This window comes from Psammomys obesus, unplaced genomic scaffold, assembly GCF_907164565.1.
Source record: "Psammomys obesus unplaced genomic scaffold, mPsaObe1.curated_primary_1811, whole genome shotgun sequence".
Taxonomy (NCBI): Eukaryota; Metazoa; Chordata; class Mammalia; order Rodentia; family Muridae; genus Psammomys; species Psammomys obesus.
This window is the reverse complement of record NW_026596064.1, coordinates 14,446,206-14,462,780: the sequence shown is the minus strand read 5'-3', so window position 1 is coordinate 14,462,780 and position 16,575 is coordinate 14,446,206. Positions and strand designations below refer to the sequence as shown.

Genomic DNA, 16,575 nt, shown 5'->3' with positions numbered 1-16,575 from the left:
GCTGTAGTTTTTCCCCTGGTGCCTTATATTCTTGTCACTGGATGAGCCCTTCTGGTCACCTTAAGTCATGAACTCAGCTTTCCTACAAGGCAGCAGCGGCGGTTCAGGGTCAAGATAACCAGGCACTGCTAAAACGGGGTGATGCCCCCATTTCCAGACTTGTACATTTGTGCTCCGTGAGGCACCTGGCATAAAGTAGGCCTCCTCAAGTAGAGGCTGTCATTCCAAACCTGCTCCTTCTACAACCCAAAGCCTGAGTGCCAGGGCTGACTCATGCCTGACCCTCCTGCAGGGCTGGTCTCAGAGCCTGCACTGGGTCTGTAGTTGCAGGGAAGCAGGCTCCACCCCTAGCTCTGTGTCTAGAATATTGAGCCCAGGGCTTGAAAAAGATCAGAGGCCGAATGCTTTAAAGCAATCCTTGGAGGATAACCTTGGGCCTGGCGACACTGCATGGGGCCGTCAGCTCACCCTGCGGTGTGGAAGTCAAGACAGTCCAGGGACTGCCCTACTATGACCCCTGCTACCTCTGGAGGGAGGGCCTCCTTGCCTGGCCCAGCCACCTCCTTCACGGCTCATCTTATCGTAAGGCCCCTCCTACCTGGGGAGGGTGGCTACCCATGTATTTTCTCTGCCAAGGGGGGGATGGGGCCCCATCCCAGAAGGGTCCACTCACCATTGGGAGGTCCCGTTGTTGCTGAAGTCTCTGTGAAAAAAAGTTGAGCGGACTGCTCAGCCTCCAGGACACCCCACCCCGACACCCAGCTTCTGAGGTGTCCCTAAAAGCTGTTCTACTGCCTAGCTACCGCTGTGCTCGGCCCTCCTCTTCCAAGGCTCTCCAGGCAGTAAGGCTTGCAGAAAGCGCACCTTAGCTAGCATCTGACCAAGGCGGACCCTATCTGCTCCCTCGCATGTCCACCTGTCTGTCTTGGCCCTGTGATGCCATCTGCACCATCACACAAGGCCACTGCTGGCCACATGTGGCTACTAGACCCTGAATAAGAGGAAAGCAAGTTAAAGGAGTCTGTGCATGTAAACATACTGCAAATATATGGGGGGGAGTGTAAAACAGTTTCATAATAACTAGCAATTGTTTATATGTTTACAAGATCATATTTTGGATATAGTGGCTATACAGGATTGTTTTAAAATTAATTGTATCTTTGGTCTGGGGTGTTGCTCTGTGGTAGAGCACTTGCCTAGTACAAACAAGGGTCTGGGACAATAATAAAAAGCTACCACACATTTTTGCCTTTTAAATTACAGCCACTGGAAAAAAATTTAAATTGCAAACATGACTTGCATTATTTATCTACTGTGTAGTACGGCTGGAGTAAAACCAGGGTCTCTCAGCACCAAAGGCCTCCACTGTCTACTTCTATCATCCATAGATGGAGAGAGGAGGCGCAGAGGGCGAGGGGAGGAAAAGAAAAAGAAGCAGGATGTTGGCTCCCAGGCAGATGGAGACAGGAAGACTAGGAGTTCAAAGCCAGCTTCAAGTACCTTCAAGTATCCTAATGGCAGTGCCTTTGTGTCATCTGCCCACACTGCCACCAGGAGTTCTTGTGTAAATCTCATTTCCAGCCTTAATTTTCCCACCTGTTGCTCTTATCATGAGGTAAGGACCTTTCTGTTGGATTACCTGTTCTACTCTGATCTAGCTGGCTCAGGATCTGCTCATCACAGGCCCTCCCCAATAAATGAACGAACAGCTGAGTAGGTGGACTGAAGAATTCCTCACCTTCCTCAGCCCCCAAGCCGGAGGAGAGCACTGACTAGCCAACTAGAGGCAGAAAGGCAGTGGGGCCTGGTCACCTGTGCGATCCCCAACATGGGAAGGGCAGAAGGGAAGACACAAGGCCCCATGACCTTGCTCTGCTCAATAAACAGAGCTCAATAAATTGTGCTCTGCTCAATAAACAGGCTTGGGGAGGAGGAAGACACTGTCTTCGCAGGTTCCCTGTGATGCCAGGACCTAGGCTCCTGCCACCCTGCCACCCTGGACCGGCCCCAGACCCCGTGGAGGAGCAAGGAAGGCGCGGCATACATGGCATTGGCGGTAACCAGAAGGTCAGCATTGTCGAAGAGCGTGACGCCGGGCACCTCGACTATGAGCACGTAGATGAACTCGATGGCCAACATGAGCACCAGCTTCCGGATGCAGCTGATCTGCAGGAACACGGAGCAGGCCAGCAGGCTGAGCAGCACACTGTAAGTGAAGTACTGCAGAGAGAGGGCGGCCTCAGGTCCCAGCCCTGCCCTCATCCTTACAGGCCCTGTCTCGCCCCACCTCACCTGACCCGGGGTGGGGGAGGGGCCTGGGAGTGGGAGAGCGCGGTTTGAGAATGTTCCTGCTGATGGAAGCCAGCCAGAAGGTGAGAAAAAGCCTTAGGAGCCCAGCTGGGCATCTCCAGCCTGGAGTGGACCTGGGAGGTGATGCAGGTGGACGCTGGCATAGCTCCAAGCTCAGGCTAACCCGACCTGTCCTCTCTACGCCTCAGTTTCCCCCATCAGCAACACTTCCTATGGACACTGACTGAGCTATGCCCGGCATCAGCAGTGACTGCAGGGAACAAAGGCTGCAGCCCTGACATCCACAGTTCTAAAAACCTGCAGGTGCTTTCAGAACTCACCCAGCTGTGGGGAGGGGGCACAAACAGGAACTAGCCCACCTAACTGATGTGACAGCAAGTGCCTTTACTCCTCTTCCCATCACTATCCACACGTGTGACAGCACCGTTTTACCGTGATATTCTGCCCAGATTCCTCCTAAAGCCTGAAGGCTTCTGCAGTCCAAACATACTGGTTCCAAATCTGGAGAGACCAGCGGGGCCCTGTCCTATGACCCTGAAGGAGTCTCTTCTAATCTCTGCGCCTCTGTCCTTTGCTGACGGAGGGACGGGCTCAACTGACCTCACAGGCCCTCTCTGTCTTTCATCTCCAGACATTAGCATGTACGATTCTTTCCATTCAGCACCGTTACTTCTGAGTGTTCTCTCCCCTCTTATCGCTGCCACCATGTCTCTGCAGTGGGCAGCCCCAGGGCTTTCGAGAGCGTACCGAGGTACTGTAAGGGAGGTCCCTGGTGACTAAAGTCCCCCGCCTGTCTCTGAGAGTGGTGCAGGCGGGAGAGCATACCCAGCGAGTTCAGCATCAGAGTCCCAGCTACCCGTCCTGTGGATGGAAGCCCCTTAGAATCCAGCCAATACCTGGCTTAAGTCCTGCCTAAACATCAGCTATGTGGTGGACAGTGTCTTTGTAATGAGAACATGGCTTGGGTGTGGGAGGGGACAGGAGAAGGTGCCTCTACGGCTACACTGTTGCTTCGGACTGCCGAGCCTTCGGGGGAGGGGAAGGGGGGAGCAGGAAGGTCCGCTCCTGCGGCCATCTCTACCCGCCCGATCGTCACCGAACCTCTGGGAAGTTGCAGTTGGGCCGGGAGCTGCCACAGAAGCCCTGCTCGTCGCCCAGGCTGTAATTGAAGGCCGATTCCACCACGTGGCACGCGTTGACCTGGTTCACGGTGATGTTATGCTCCTCTGCCAGGCAGCCCACCAGATTCTTAGGGTTGCACATGAACTAGGGCGGGGAGAGGGTGTCGAGGCTGGTCACCCCCCACATACACACACAGGCCAGGCCAAGGAGCCACGTCCCACAGGATGGTGGGTGGTACCAGGCCAGCCTGTTCCGGGAGCAGCGTTGCACACCCCAGGAACAAGAGGCGCCTGAAGGGAAAGCTTTGCTCTGGCTACAGGGATGGCCTTACCCATGCACCCTGCAATGGTGGGGCCCCTTTAATCTGTGTTGGAGACATCCCCTGTGTTCCTAGCTTGAAAACAAGGAACTGAAAGCCTATGTGAGACACTAGTGAAAGTCAAATTAGACCCCAGCCTCAGGTGGGCTATGTTTGCCAGCCATGGGGGCCCGCTGGATTGAACCCACAGAATTGGGACACACCCAAGAGGCTACGGAGACACCCACCATGTTGACAAAGGCTGAGAGGAACACCAGCGTGATGGTGAACACCCCAACCAGGGTGCTGTTCATCTTGGATCGCACAATCTTCCGGGAGAGTATCTGCAGGGGGGTAGGGAAGAGCTGGGCAGGGAGGGAAGAAGAGACAGAGCAGAATTCAGCCAGGACTCCTCAGGTAGCCTGTGCCCGGCATGGCTCCCCAGACCTTCCTGAACCCATCCAGGATGCATAGCTCACACCACTGCCTGCTCCTTCACCAGCAGCAGAGCCTCAGCACCGGCGGGGGGGCTGGCAGGTGACAGGATGAAGGAAGTGATGCTACCCTGACCAGATAGGAAATGGCAGAAAAGCCTTGGGGGCTGACCAGGAAGAAACAGTGGGGGTGCGGTGAGGTGAAGAAGAGCCATGCAAGGTTTGTATGTGTGGCTAGGGGGGCGGGGGGACCTTCCTGGAAGGCTTCTTAGAAGGGATGGGGATTCAGAGAGGCCCTGCAGAAGAGTAGAGGGCCATAGAAACAGGAGGGAGGAGGCCTTCTGAGGAAGGAGGCCTTCTGAGGAGGGCACTGGGTGAGCATTTTCTCCAGCATGTAGGTCCCAAGGAGCTGCCACTTGGCTTCCTCAACTCTTCCTATATCCTCCCTAGTAAGACAAGCCATATGTCTGCTCCAAGATCTCTGTACTTCTAGGAATTAAATGACAACCTGCTCAGCCCATTCTACCATCACACCTGACACACTTGACTGGTATTGTATGCCACACACTCCTCATCTGCTATACAACCGAGGCTAACAAAGATGTTGGCAAAGCAAAGCAGGGGACCTGGGCTTCCCTAGCTCTGCTGCCTCAGCTCTTCCTGGGGAGGCCTGTCTGCTGCCAACAGTGCAAGTGACCTCAGGATGCCCCAAGGACAGAGGGTGGCAGGAGACGGAGGGGCATGGGAAAGAAAGCAGAAAGCCTGTGTTCTGGGCTTGTCTGCCCTGTATGACCCTGAGCAAGCCACACTCCTCTAAAGGCTGTCTGTCTGTCTGTCTGCAGGAGCACCTTAATTCTTTTGGTTAAGGAAAGTAGGCAGAGGCTTCTCTCCATCTGAAGGCCTCAGCCTCCCTGGGCATTTCAACAGAACGTGCCAGGCCACAAGGTCTGTTACCTAACACCGACGGGTTGGTATCAGAAGCCACCCACGCCACATGCTGGAAAAAGAAAAGAACCTGCGGAAGTTACAGCTAACCAACTGAAAGATTCTGTGCAGAAAATACCTGCAAGAAAGCAAAACAAGTACTGACAAAGATGCGGGGAAATCAGAACACGCATGCGCTGCTGCAGGAACCGCCAAAAACACTACTGCTGTGGGTGTGCTCTGATGGGTCCTGAAAAATCAGGCGCAAAGTATCACACTCAGCAGTTCCCCCACTGGGTTTGGTACACAGGATGACTGAAATCGGGGCCTTGAGCAGGCATTTAAGCATCCAAGTTCACAGCAGCTTTGCTCATAGTAGGGTGAAGATGGAAAGGTACCCAGAAGTCCATCAGTGACTAAGCGATAAACTACGCTGCAGCCACACCGTGCATGTACTGAGCCACAAGGCAGGAGAAAGTGATGGTGCTATGATGTTGGGGAGCCTTGAAACTACTGCGCTAAGTGAAAGAAGCCCGTCTCAAAAGGCGATATGTTGTATGAGGCCATTCATATGAGACATGGAGAGCATGCAAATTGAGAGTGGATTAGTGGTTACCAGCTGACTGTGGTAAGAGGGGCAAAAGGCATCTACAGTCACATGCATGAGGCACAGGAGCACATGCATGTCAGCCAAGGTAAGCCACACCCCCCCAAGGATATATTCTCTTTGGTGTTTAGGAAAAATAACTTTTATGATATTTTAGCTGTGGTGTATTTTAAAAACGATTGTGGCATTATTATTATTATTATTATTATTATTATTATTATTATTATTACTACTATTTATAATTTATTCACTTTGTATCCCAGTTGTAGCCCTCTCACTCGTCTCCTCCTGATCCCACCTTCCCTTCCTCTACCTCCCCATCCCTCTCCCCTAGTCCACTGACAGGGGAACAAAATGACAGACTACAGACTGGGAAAAGATCTTCACCAACCCTACCTCTGACAAAAGGCTAGTATCCAGACTATGTAAAGAACTCAAGAAATTAAACACCAACAAATCAAATAATCCAATTAAAAAACTGGGACACAGGGTGTGGAGAAACAGGAACCTTCCTCCATTGCTGGTAGGAAGGTAAACTTTTACAACCACTTTGGAAATTATCTGTCACTTTCTCAGACAATTAGGAATAGTGCTACCTCAAGATCCAGCTATACCACTCCTGGGCATATACCCTAAATATATATTTATTTATACTTATTGTAGCTTTTAAAGACAAGTTATCAGCGTATAGCTCAGTCTAACCTTGAGCTCTAGCCTCCTGCCTCAGTCTTCTAAGTGCGGACGTAACAGGCTTGTGCCAGAATGCTCAGTCTATTGTAATGTTCATATTGTAGCAAAAATACAACAAATTTTGCCATTTCAATTTGGCATTCATTACAGCCACAACACTGTGTAACCATCCGCTACCCATTTCTAAGATTCTTTCATCACTCCATGTGAAAATACTACCCACTGAGCAACAACTCCCCATTCAGCCAGTGTGGCACCTCTAATCTTTCTGTCTTACGAATTTGTCCCTCAGATAATTACATATTTGAGATAATACAGTATGTGAATGGCTTCTTTCACTCAGCAGCGTCTCTAAGGCCCATCCACACTGCAGCATGTGACAGGATATCACTCCTCCATGTGCTTGCGCACGCATCTATCACAGTTACATGCCATGTTTTATTTCTTGTCATCTGATGACGGACACTGGGTTGCTTTCGCCTTTGGTTATTGTGGCAGTTTGATGCCTTGCTGTTATCTCCATGGATGAAGAGAGTGAACTGTCTACTATGGCTGAGAAGCTCGGAGGCCTTGACAACTGCACGGCCAAAGCAGGAAGTGACTAAACACAGAGCAGGAAGGTCACAGCCTTGAGGAAGGAGAGCCAATCCTCATCCTTCAATATAGTAAGATACCCACCATCTCCTCACGAAGACAGAATTACCTTTAACCCACACACATAATTCCTAAGATCCCTACCAGACCCGACAGCAGCTCCATCAAGACTTTTGACTATAAGGCAGCTAAGCAAAGAGATTACTGAAGGGCAAGGTTTGAAGGGTGTAGAGTCCTCATCTGCCTGCTGATGAAAGGAAGAGAAGGTGACAAAGGCTTGCTGGGCAAGAGAAACAGAAGTCTGGAGTCAAGCACTAGAGATACAAGCCTAGAGATACAACTTGGTATGCCCAAGAGAAATCTAATAAAAGACAGAACAGGAAGCTGGGCTCTTTGGTACCCACTGTGTGAACAGTCTAAAACTCTGTACCTCTCTGGAACCATATCCCTCACCTACATGCTAGGTTCATTCCTAATCTAAGAGAATGTCCATTCTAGGGCTCTGGAGGCCACTGAGGGCTGTGTCTAGAGCTCTCCACACACATTCTCTAGAGAATGGTCACCCTGCTTCAGGCTCTGGCTAACAGCCCTCTTGTCCCATCCGACGCTGAAGCACCAGTGACAACCTTGTTGCAAAGATTAGCAAGGTCTTAATGAGGCAGCCAAGATGAACGGCCATCAGTGCCAGCTGGGGACCAGCACCATGCACTCCCATGTCCGTTACCTGGGCCAACAGTGATGCTCAGGTCTCAGCAATGGCCTCTGCCACTGGTAAAAAGCCCTCTGGATGGCATGCAAGGGACACTCACCTTCACACAGGTGTAGATCACAGACACAAACACCACCAAGGCCAGCAGCAGGAAACATGACAGGTAGAAACTCAGCATGAACAGGGAGCTGGGGGAAAGAAAAAAGGTGAGAAGAGATAGTACCCTGGTAGGAAGCCCGAGCCCCGCTGTATCCCAGGAGCCCGCCCAGCCTTCAGAGCCCAGATTCCAGGGCTGGCCTCACGGCACTTGGGGCAAGCAGCTCTGAAAACAGTTCCATTTACCCAGCTGCCAACTGTTCCCCCAAGAAGAGCTCTTGCAGCTGTGAGGGTCCAAGCAGGCTTGTGCTGCAATACAGCCTACTCCTGCTCTTCTCACCCTCTGGTCACCTTCATGGGGGACCAGCTGCCCACAGGGAGCCAATGGAGGACTAAAGAACACCTGATCAACCATTTGCCTCTTAGCTAGTCACAGGAGTGTTTCAGAAAGCATGGGAAAACTGATCTTAAAAATCACCTGTTTATCCTTCCTTGTCATCACTCATGGGTTTAGAATAGGGCCAAAAATGGACCTGATAAGTGGTTATCATGTCAGTAGCCCAGAAAGCTCCTCTTTGAATCAGCCTATACCTAGCCTGTCTCCCTTTCCGTTGTCAGGGTCCACCTCCCTTTCCTGCTCAGTCTTTGCTCCCTGATCCCGTCAACAAGGGAAATGTCCCCTTCTCCTTGGGGAGAGAGCAGGCCTCTGGGTGGGAAGCCTCAGACAAAGAAAGCTGCAAGTGTTCTTCCTTCCAGAGCCTGCCACTGCCCTCCGGGGCAGGCGCTTGTCCAGGCACACACGCAAGGATGTGTGGGGTGGAGTGGCCTGGAGAGGGCAGGCCTTGCTGGTTATAGGCACGGAGGTTGATGCCGTCCCTCCCCAGGAAGGTCCAGACAACACCTCTGCTTTTGGCCCCCACAAAAGCACCACTTGGTCTGATGTCAACAAGGGGAAACAAGGGGAGAATTCTTCAGAGGAAAAGAGAAGCTCTGAAAGTAGCTGTTAAGGCTTCCCTAGAGGACACAGTTGGAACAACCCGACTCAATACCTTGGCCAGTTGGAGCTGTGGCCACAGGCAGGAATGAAACTGGCATGGCCTCAAGAACAAAGATGGCAAGGCTGAAAGCCTTGTTGCCCTGAGAGTAAAGCAGCAAAGGAGTACAGGACTGCAGACCTGAGCGAAAGGACTGTCAACCGCAATGGGACAAAAGCCTAGGATACTCACTGATACACACAGTTACTACCTACGCCATGTCAGCACAGGAAAATGTTGACGTGACGGTTAGAACCCACGGTCCCACCAGCTCTGAACTGCCTCCATGTAGGAGAATGGGCTGAGCTGTCCGGCTGGGTGCAGCCAGCTGCCCTCGTCCGGGTTGTCACCTGAGGTGTTCTGACAGCCAACAGGTACACACGTAAGAGCTATCTTTACACAATGGATGCCATGAGAATAAAAAGGTGGTAAGAAGGCGGAAGTGGGGCAAGCAAGATGGCTCAGTGAATAAAGGTGCTTGCCACCAAGCCTGACCACCTGGGTTGCAGCCCTGGGACCCACCTAGGAGAAGAAAAAGAACCAACACTCGAAAGATGTCTTCTGACTCCACACACAGGGAATGGCTCATGCACGTATGCACACACCCACACCCGTACCTTCGCACATGCGCATGTGAACACACACGCATATACAATAAGTAAACGTAATTTAAAAAAAAAACTTAAAAGAAGGCAAATGGACAACATGAACCTCTCCTGGGTCAGGGGCACTGGGAAGGACATGGCACCCACGCTGGGGATTGTCACAAAGCCACCTGAACGCAGTCAGGAGACCCTCAGAGACAGCAGGATTGAAACATTTTACAAGTCACCCAACAGGGGTCTCATTAGTGTTGCCAAGGTCACAAGAGAAAAGCAAGGCTACAGAACCATCTCCAACTCCTAAAGAGGAAAGTCAACTGCAGCATGGCTTCTGGAACAGAAAAAGGGTACAAGGAGGGAAACTGAGGAAACGATAATTGAGTTTAAGGGTCAGCAGGCTGGGCGTGTGAGTTTCTGGCTGTGAGCACAGCGACTCAGGGAAGGAGGCTGTCAGCACTCGGGGGAAATTCATGGGAGGTATGGGCAAGCCCACCAGGCAACTTCTACAATTATTTCCAAAAAAGAAAAATCAAGTTTGGAGGCGGGGGAGAGGCATCTCGGCTCAGGCATGGCTTAGAAGGCTGAACCGTATGAAGCCACAGATCCCAGGCAAACCCTGGGTGCAAACTAGGAAGGCATTTGGAAATAGTTTCAGAAATTTGAGATGGATTGGGAGCCAGGTGATAGGAGGGACTGCCGTTCATTTTACCTGATATGTAAGCTACTATGCTTAAAGAGGAACATGTCCTTAAACTAGATGTCTGTTGCTTATGGGGAGGAAATGTCTGTAAATTTATTTTTAAAAGTAATAAAAAAAATAGGAAATGAAACAGATGCTGAAAATATTAATAATTGTTCTGGGTAAGCGGTAGGAGTCCATCACATGACTTCCATGTGCTTGAGTGATTCCATAGCAAAGAATTAAAATGTATAATATAAACACACCCATCGTCAACACACACACACACACATATATGTACACATACATAGCACAACACTTCTCTCCTAGGCATGAGAATATGTGTGTGTTTGTGTGTATTGCAAGGGTCAAAGGTCACCTGGAAGCCACAGTGGCAGGTGTTTTGTGTGGCTCAGCCGGGTATGAGAGAAGGGGGTGACACAGAAAGGGGTCTCTCGTGCAGCTGAGAGGCAGGACCCCTGACTTCCTACATCCGCAGAGGAAACCAGGAAACTTGCCTCCCGGCCTGAGCAGGCTAGCACAGACTTCCTTCCCTGCTCCCTTCCCATCCTGGGGGTCCTGCATCCAGAAGGAGGAGTGGGAGAGTACACTTACTGGGGCATGACGGTGATCTGGACGAAGCAGATGAAGAGGAAAACGAGCGAGGCGCACGCCACATAGGCACCGAATCGGTCATCCACCTGCTTGGAGTACTGAGAAGAGAAACACGTTGAGCTGAGCGGCCCCACCCGCTTTCTGCTGCAGTCCCGACAGTCCCCTTTACCCAGGGCCCGGGGTGGAGGACTCATGGAGGCCAGAGCTGGACTTAGACGGAGGGCAGCCTATATGGTCCAGCCCGTGTGAGGCTGACCTGGGATTGCTAACCAGACACTTTATGCCCTGCTGCCCACAGTCCACATAATCTGTAATGGCCACAGCTGCAAACCATCACCCACCCCCACGGGGCACCCAAGCGGGCCCCAGACTGCCTTGGTTCCTACTTCCAGGAAGCATTCTCTCTTGCTTGGGGAGCTCCCACGACTTACTCAAGGTCCTAACTCCCAGCCTCACCTCCTCCGTGACACCAGCCAGCCACATAGTTGCCAGCATGGTCACCTTGAAAGGGGACACGCCAGTCAAGTCCACTTCCCACTTGCGAAGTTTTGCTTTGCTAATCAATTGATTGACGCTGGGGGCGGCCCCTACAGGACCATTTCGATTAGATGCCAGGGCACAGCAACACATAGGACAAAGGAAAGGGCCTGGCAGCTCCGTCACCACCACTTCACCGGGTGACTCATTGGGTTCATCAATCACCATCTAAAGAGCACTTTCCAGTGCTCTTCCAAAGCAGACAGGACACATTTGTTCCTCCCTCCAATCCTGTGAGCTAAAATACCTCCAGAGAAGGAAAGTGAGGCACGGCAATGATAGTCCTTCCATCCAAGGAAGTTTCCCCAAACCCCATCTCTTGGGGTTCTAGTATGGCATCACAGATTAGGGCACTGTCGATGTAGGAGAGAGGGAGCCGCCCTGTGAGCCGTGCCCTGTCCTGGCTCTGCCAGAGCCCTCACTCCCTGGTGCCATACCTTCTTCTCTAAGTCGGGCTCCCTGAAGGTCAGGAGGAACTTGCGGACGTGTTCGGACCGCAGTCTGTCGATGCTCCTGGCATCAATGGCGCGGCCCAGGAACTCATCCACCTCATCCTCAGGGTTTGTGCTTTCCTGGGCGTTCCTGGAAAGCAAGGGGCAGGCACAGGCAGGCTGACGCCCAGGGGCACCGTCACATGGAGAGCTCTGCCCTGGCCTGAGACATCTGACAGACCTCCAGAGAGCTCTGACCCCGGAAGCGGCAGCAGAGACTGAGACCAGGCTGTTTTAACAGCTGCGCGTGACAGAGAGTGTCCAAAGCCCAGAGGACCTTGCTGGCAAGGTAGATTACTCCTGAAGATCCCACTGTCACTCCAAAAGGTATATACTCTAGCCGTCTCCTCATCCTGACGCTAACCAAGGCTAAGATTGGTGGCAGGGTCCCTACCACACAGACTACAGTCCATCTGCCACTTGAACAAGAGGTAGGACCCTCTTGGGAAACACGCTTATGGTGCTGAATTTAAAAACCTAATTTCTCAAGGGGCAACCTGGTCTTTGAGTACAGTTTCTGGAAGTGTTAAGAACCAGGAAGCACAAGAGGAGGAAGAGGATGTTCCCTCTGGACACTGGGCACGTTCAGGTCCTGCTACAGTGTGCCAGGCCCAGAGGGAGCCATGGGGGTAGGGGGCAGGCCAGCCTCCTGGGATGCTGCTCTGGTTAAGGGTAGTCACATGAATGAGTCAAGGGTTACTCACTTGTCCTTAGGGTCTTCAAAGCCCTAAAAGAGAAGGAAAGAGAAATGTGAGGCCAGCAAGCAAGGAGCACATGCAGGCAGGCCTGCAGCAGCCATGCAGTCCAGCAAGGTGGCTGCATCTCATGGCTCTCTGTCGTTGACCACCATGATGGACAGAGGACGACAGCTGCCTCCTCCCTTCACCTGGGAAACACGGAACACACTGGGGTCCTTCCTATGGCACAGAGTCGGTGCTAGGTGCGAGATGTACTGTGATTTTATTCTATCCATTGGCACCCTTCAACTCCCCACCTTGACTTCTTATGTTTCTTAGACCTTCCCTTCTTCCTTTTGGGCCCTGGCTTGAAGAGAAATTGCTGGGTTGCTCAAAACACACACACACACAAACAAACACACACACACACACACAGAGAGAGACCATGTGAAACCTACAGGAAACCAGAAGCATCCCACTAAAACAGCTCAGTTCTGGTTACCTACAATCACTTATGTGGGATCTGGGAACTGATGTGTTCTCACAAGGCTATCATTGACTGGATTTGGGAGGGGAGCCGTGCATGTGCCACCTGTCGGGTCTGAGTTCCTTTCCGTGGCTCAAGTCTGCAAGCCTAGGGAGAGGGTTAGACCCTCACAGACAGATGTCAACCACACAGCTCTCCTTAGAGGTGACCTGTGAGCATCACTCAAGAGTCGAGCTATCAGGGTCTGACCACCATGGTAGGCCTGGTGTGTGTGTGGGGGGTCTCCTGTGGCAGGAGGGAAATGAAGGTGACAGGCAGTTCTGGAACTGAAGGGAAAGCACACACTGTTGGAGCAGACACAGAAGAGCACCTTCTGTGGAGCACTTAGCTACATGGGGAGTTCGACCAGTACTGAACGAGCCAGAGGCCCAAATAGATCCCACCCCCTTCATTCCCACTAGACACATGGCATGTCCCAAAAGGGACTTCCTCATGAGCCAGGGCCGGGAGGTGACAAACAGACAGGGCATCCTCATGCCATGGAGGGCTCCCAGGACATCAGCAGCTTCTAGGGGTCACTCTGAGCTGTGCCGAGGTGTCTAGGATGGCCTGCCAATCAATCAGCTGTCTGCCCAGAACAGCCAGACTCTTCTGAGGGCCACCTAGCCCTCTCTTTGTTTTTAAAATGCATTTATTTATTTTATGCTCTCTCTGCATGTACATTTACATGCCGGAAGAGGGCATCAGATCATTTTAAAGATGGTTATGAGCCACCATGTGGTTGCTGGGAATTGAATTCAGGACCGCTTGAAGAGCAGCCAGTGCCCTTAACCACTGAGCCATCTCTCCAGCCCACCCAGCCCTCTCTTTAGACTACAGGACCATGTCATCCTCCTAGCTGTAGAAGTGGCTGTCACTCAGCTGAGTCACAGCTCATGTGTGTGCTCTCATGACCCCTCAAAAAACAAACAAAACCCACCACCACCACAACAAAACAAACAAACACAAAACCCCACAATGACTTCAGCACAGCCAGGGCAGAGATGGACGGACAAGTTGTCTACAAAATGCAGCTGTGACACTCCAGACCGTGGGGTTCCACCCCATGAGCCAGCAACAAGCCAACTATACAACTGGAACCATGGTGGTAGGCATACACAACCCCATCCCTACAGATCAAAACTATCCCGAAGCGCCCTCTTCCCAGCCTCTATCGAGGACAGTTTCTTTCCTGCGCTGAGCAGAGGAGTGGACTGAATCTCAGCACCTGAGGAATGCCACTGTTGGTGCAGGCAGTGCGGGAGCCACCTGAGGCGGTACATTGACAATGGGAGAGAAGACATTGTGGTCCATAACGCAGCTCAGTACGGCTGTTAAGAGCAGGCCAGGGCTGGACTGCGGCTCAGGGATGGAGCACAGGCTCCCCTCTAGCTCTGCATCTACCCACCCATCCACACACCTAGGAAGTGGGTACGCTCACTCGACTAGTGCTAAGACAGCATCACCTCAGCTCCCTCAGCCTGCTGGGCCCAGCAGGGCAAGCAGAGAATCTTAGTCTTAATCATATAAGCTTAGTCCTCACACCTCTCCCTGTCAGCCATGTATTAATACACAACCTTAAAGCCTTGACAAGGCGTGCGTTCAAGCACAGAAGCCTAGCTCGGCAGAGCGTTTGGAAAGCTGAGTAAAAGCTCGAAAAATACTCCAAAGAACAAAACTGCTGACCGTGGATTGGTGCCTTTCTACCTGCTGTTATTTCTTCATTGAATCCAAACCATCCATCTCCAGGGAAGCTAGTTTTAGTTTTGTGTATTTTCTGATGCTTTTTTTTTTTTTTTTCTAAAACTCACCCATGTGCCAGGAGTCAGGCAAAAGTGCTCTTTCTGCATCTTCCTCAAAGATTTCTGGGGAGTTTAATGCCAAAGCCAACAGCTGGCAGGACAGCTGCTGGAATGGCCTCCACCCCCCAGCCCAGACTCTTCACAGGACAGGTGGGGCTGGGGGAAATGAGGCTTTGATGCCACTGTCCTCAGGGAACACTACGCCCAGTCAGCATGAGCACCTTGTTCTGTTTGATCTTCCTCCCCCGCTGTGTGGAGCAATTAACACCTAGGAGCCTCCCCACTGCCGCCCAGCCTCCTCTGGAGAAGTCCCTTCCCCGGCTGCAGCCCCTACTGCTAATTCCTCCAGAGCGCCAGTCCTAACAGCGATGACTACACCTGCCAAAGCTGTGCTCGCAGCATGGACCGCCGAGCATAACTAAGGTCGCAGTTATTCCGCCTGTCACTGAAAAATAACCTCCCGGACCTCACGGAGACTGTGCTTTCCTACCCGGCTACTCTCCGGCCAGCTGGCTGGCTTCCTTGGTACCTCCCTAAGTCTTTTCTCTTGTTATCTCTTCCTACTCCAGAATGCCCTCCATCCCCCTCTATCCTCCTGTCCTTCCCCTCCCTTGGCCCAACTCCACCCCATACCAACCACCAAAACAAAGACACACACCACCACCACCCCCAAGAAAAATAAAAAGCCCAAAACCGCTTTGGTCATATAGGCTGAGTCTTCAAGCAACAAGGGCCGGACACCTGATCTTTGGTTTGTGAGGGCCTTTGGAGGTCAGAGCAGCTGCGGGCCATGTTGGCATGGATCAGGTCTGTGGACATCCAGGTTGAAAGCCTTGAATAGGGCTAGGCCTCTCCTGTCCTCTCTCTTGTCATAACACTGTTAAAACCAGTAGTTTAACTACTCTGAAGGATTTTGGTTTTGGTTTGGTTTTTCAAGTATTGGCTGTCTGTAGGCCACGCTGGCCTCAAATTGAGGTTTATTTGCCTCTGCCTCCAGAGTGCTGGGATTAAAGGTGTGTGCCACCACCAGCCAGTTACTCTGAGGGTTTTAAATTGCGGTGGGAACTCTCATGTTTCTAGCTGTACATCACGTATCACCTACTACTTGTTAGCTGGCAAGGAGTAGAGCAATTAGGTCCCCAACTTGTCCCTTCCTTCAGGCCACTGGCTCTTGTCTCTTTAGTTCCACACCGTCTGTCTCATCCCCCTTGGTTCAATCTACACCGACTCTGATCTCTGCACCTGGATCTTATTGCCAGCGGTAGAGTGACCCTGCCCTTAGCCTTGAGCCTTATTAGCCCTCCCTCAGGGCAGACAACCTCCACCTGAGAACCCAGGTCGCCTTGACCCAAGCAGTGCCCCCAGGGATGGGAGCTGAGGATTGCTGTCTTGCTTCCGGTAATCCCTCTTCTTTCTCTGTAAATTATATTTGGGGTTGGCTAGGGGTGTGTGTCCCCCAAGTGGCAAGGCATCTTGAGGGCATTAAGACCTATGGCCCGACACTCCTGGTGTCAGGTTGGTATTAGTGGTGACAGGGCATTTCCCAGCACAGAAAGGGGCCATCACCAGGCACTTGCCGAAAAGCCCTGGGATGGTTTGGGAGCAGCTGAAATAAGGAGTATGTTTTCAGTTGTCTGAGAGAGGCATTAAAGGCTGGAAACAGCCCGGACAGGCCAGGGCTTCTCAGATCCCTGGGTCTCACCAGTCAGTACCGAGGCTGCTAGAACCTGAATCTGGCCATCCTACACCAGCAAGCTCTGCCAGGACAAAGGGAAGGGCATAACTGCTAGGTCCCCATGCCACGGGATGGGAGGACTCATGGAGCTAG

General features: G+C 51.9%; 1 protein-coding gene across 1 annotated transcript in view; it reads right to left on the bottom strand.

Moving 5' to 3' along the window:
- The window catches only part of Adcy5 (adenylate cyclase 5), a 144,349-nt gene that overhangs the window by 12,175 nt on the left and 115,599 nt on the right, over window positions 1–16,575 (bottom strand). The window contains exons 10-17 of the mRNA XM_055625232.1: window positions 12,447–12,469; window positions 11,689–11,833; window positions 10,715–10,812; window positions 7,789–7,876; window positions 3,979–4,095; window positions 3,412–3,576; window positions 2,045–2,220; window positions 674–703 (exon numbers count right to left, since the gene is read on the bottom strand). Of these exons, the coding sequence (XP_055481207.1) occupies window positions 674–703; window positions 2,045–2,220; window positions 3,412–3,576; window positions 3,979–4,095; window positions 7,789–7,876; window positions 10,715–10,812; window positions 11,689–11,833; window positions 12,447–12,469 (842 nt within the window). The remainder of the gene's footprint in view (window positions 1–673; window positions 704–2,044; window positions 2,221–3,411; window positions 3,577–3,978; window positions 4,096–7,788; window positions 7,877–10,714; window positions 10,813–11,688; window positions 11,834–12,446; window positions 12,470–16,575) is intronic.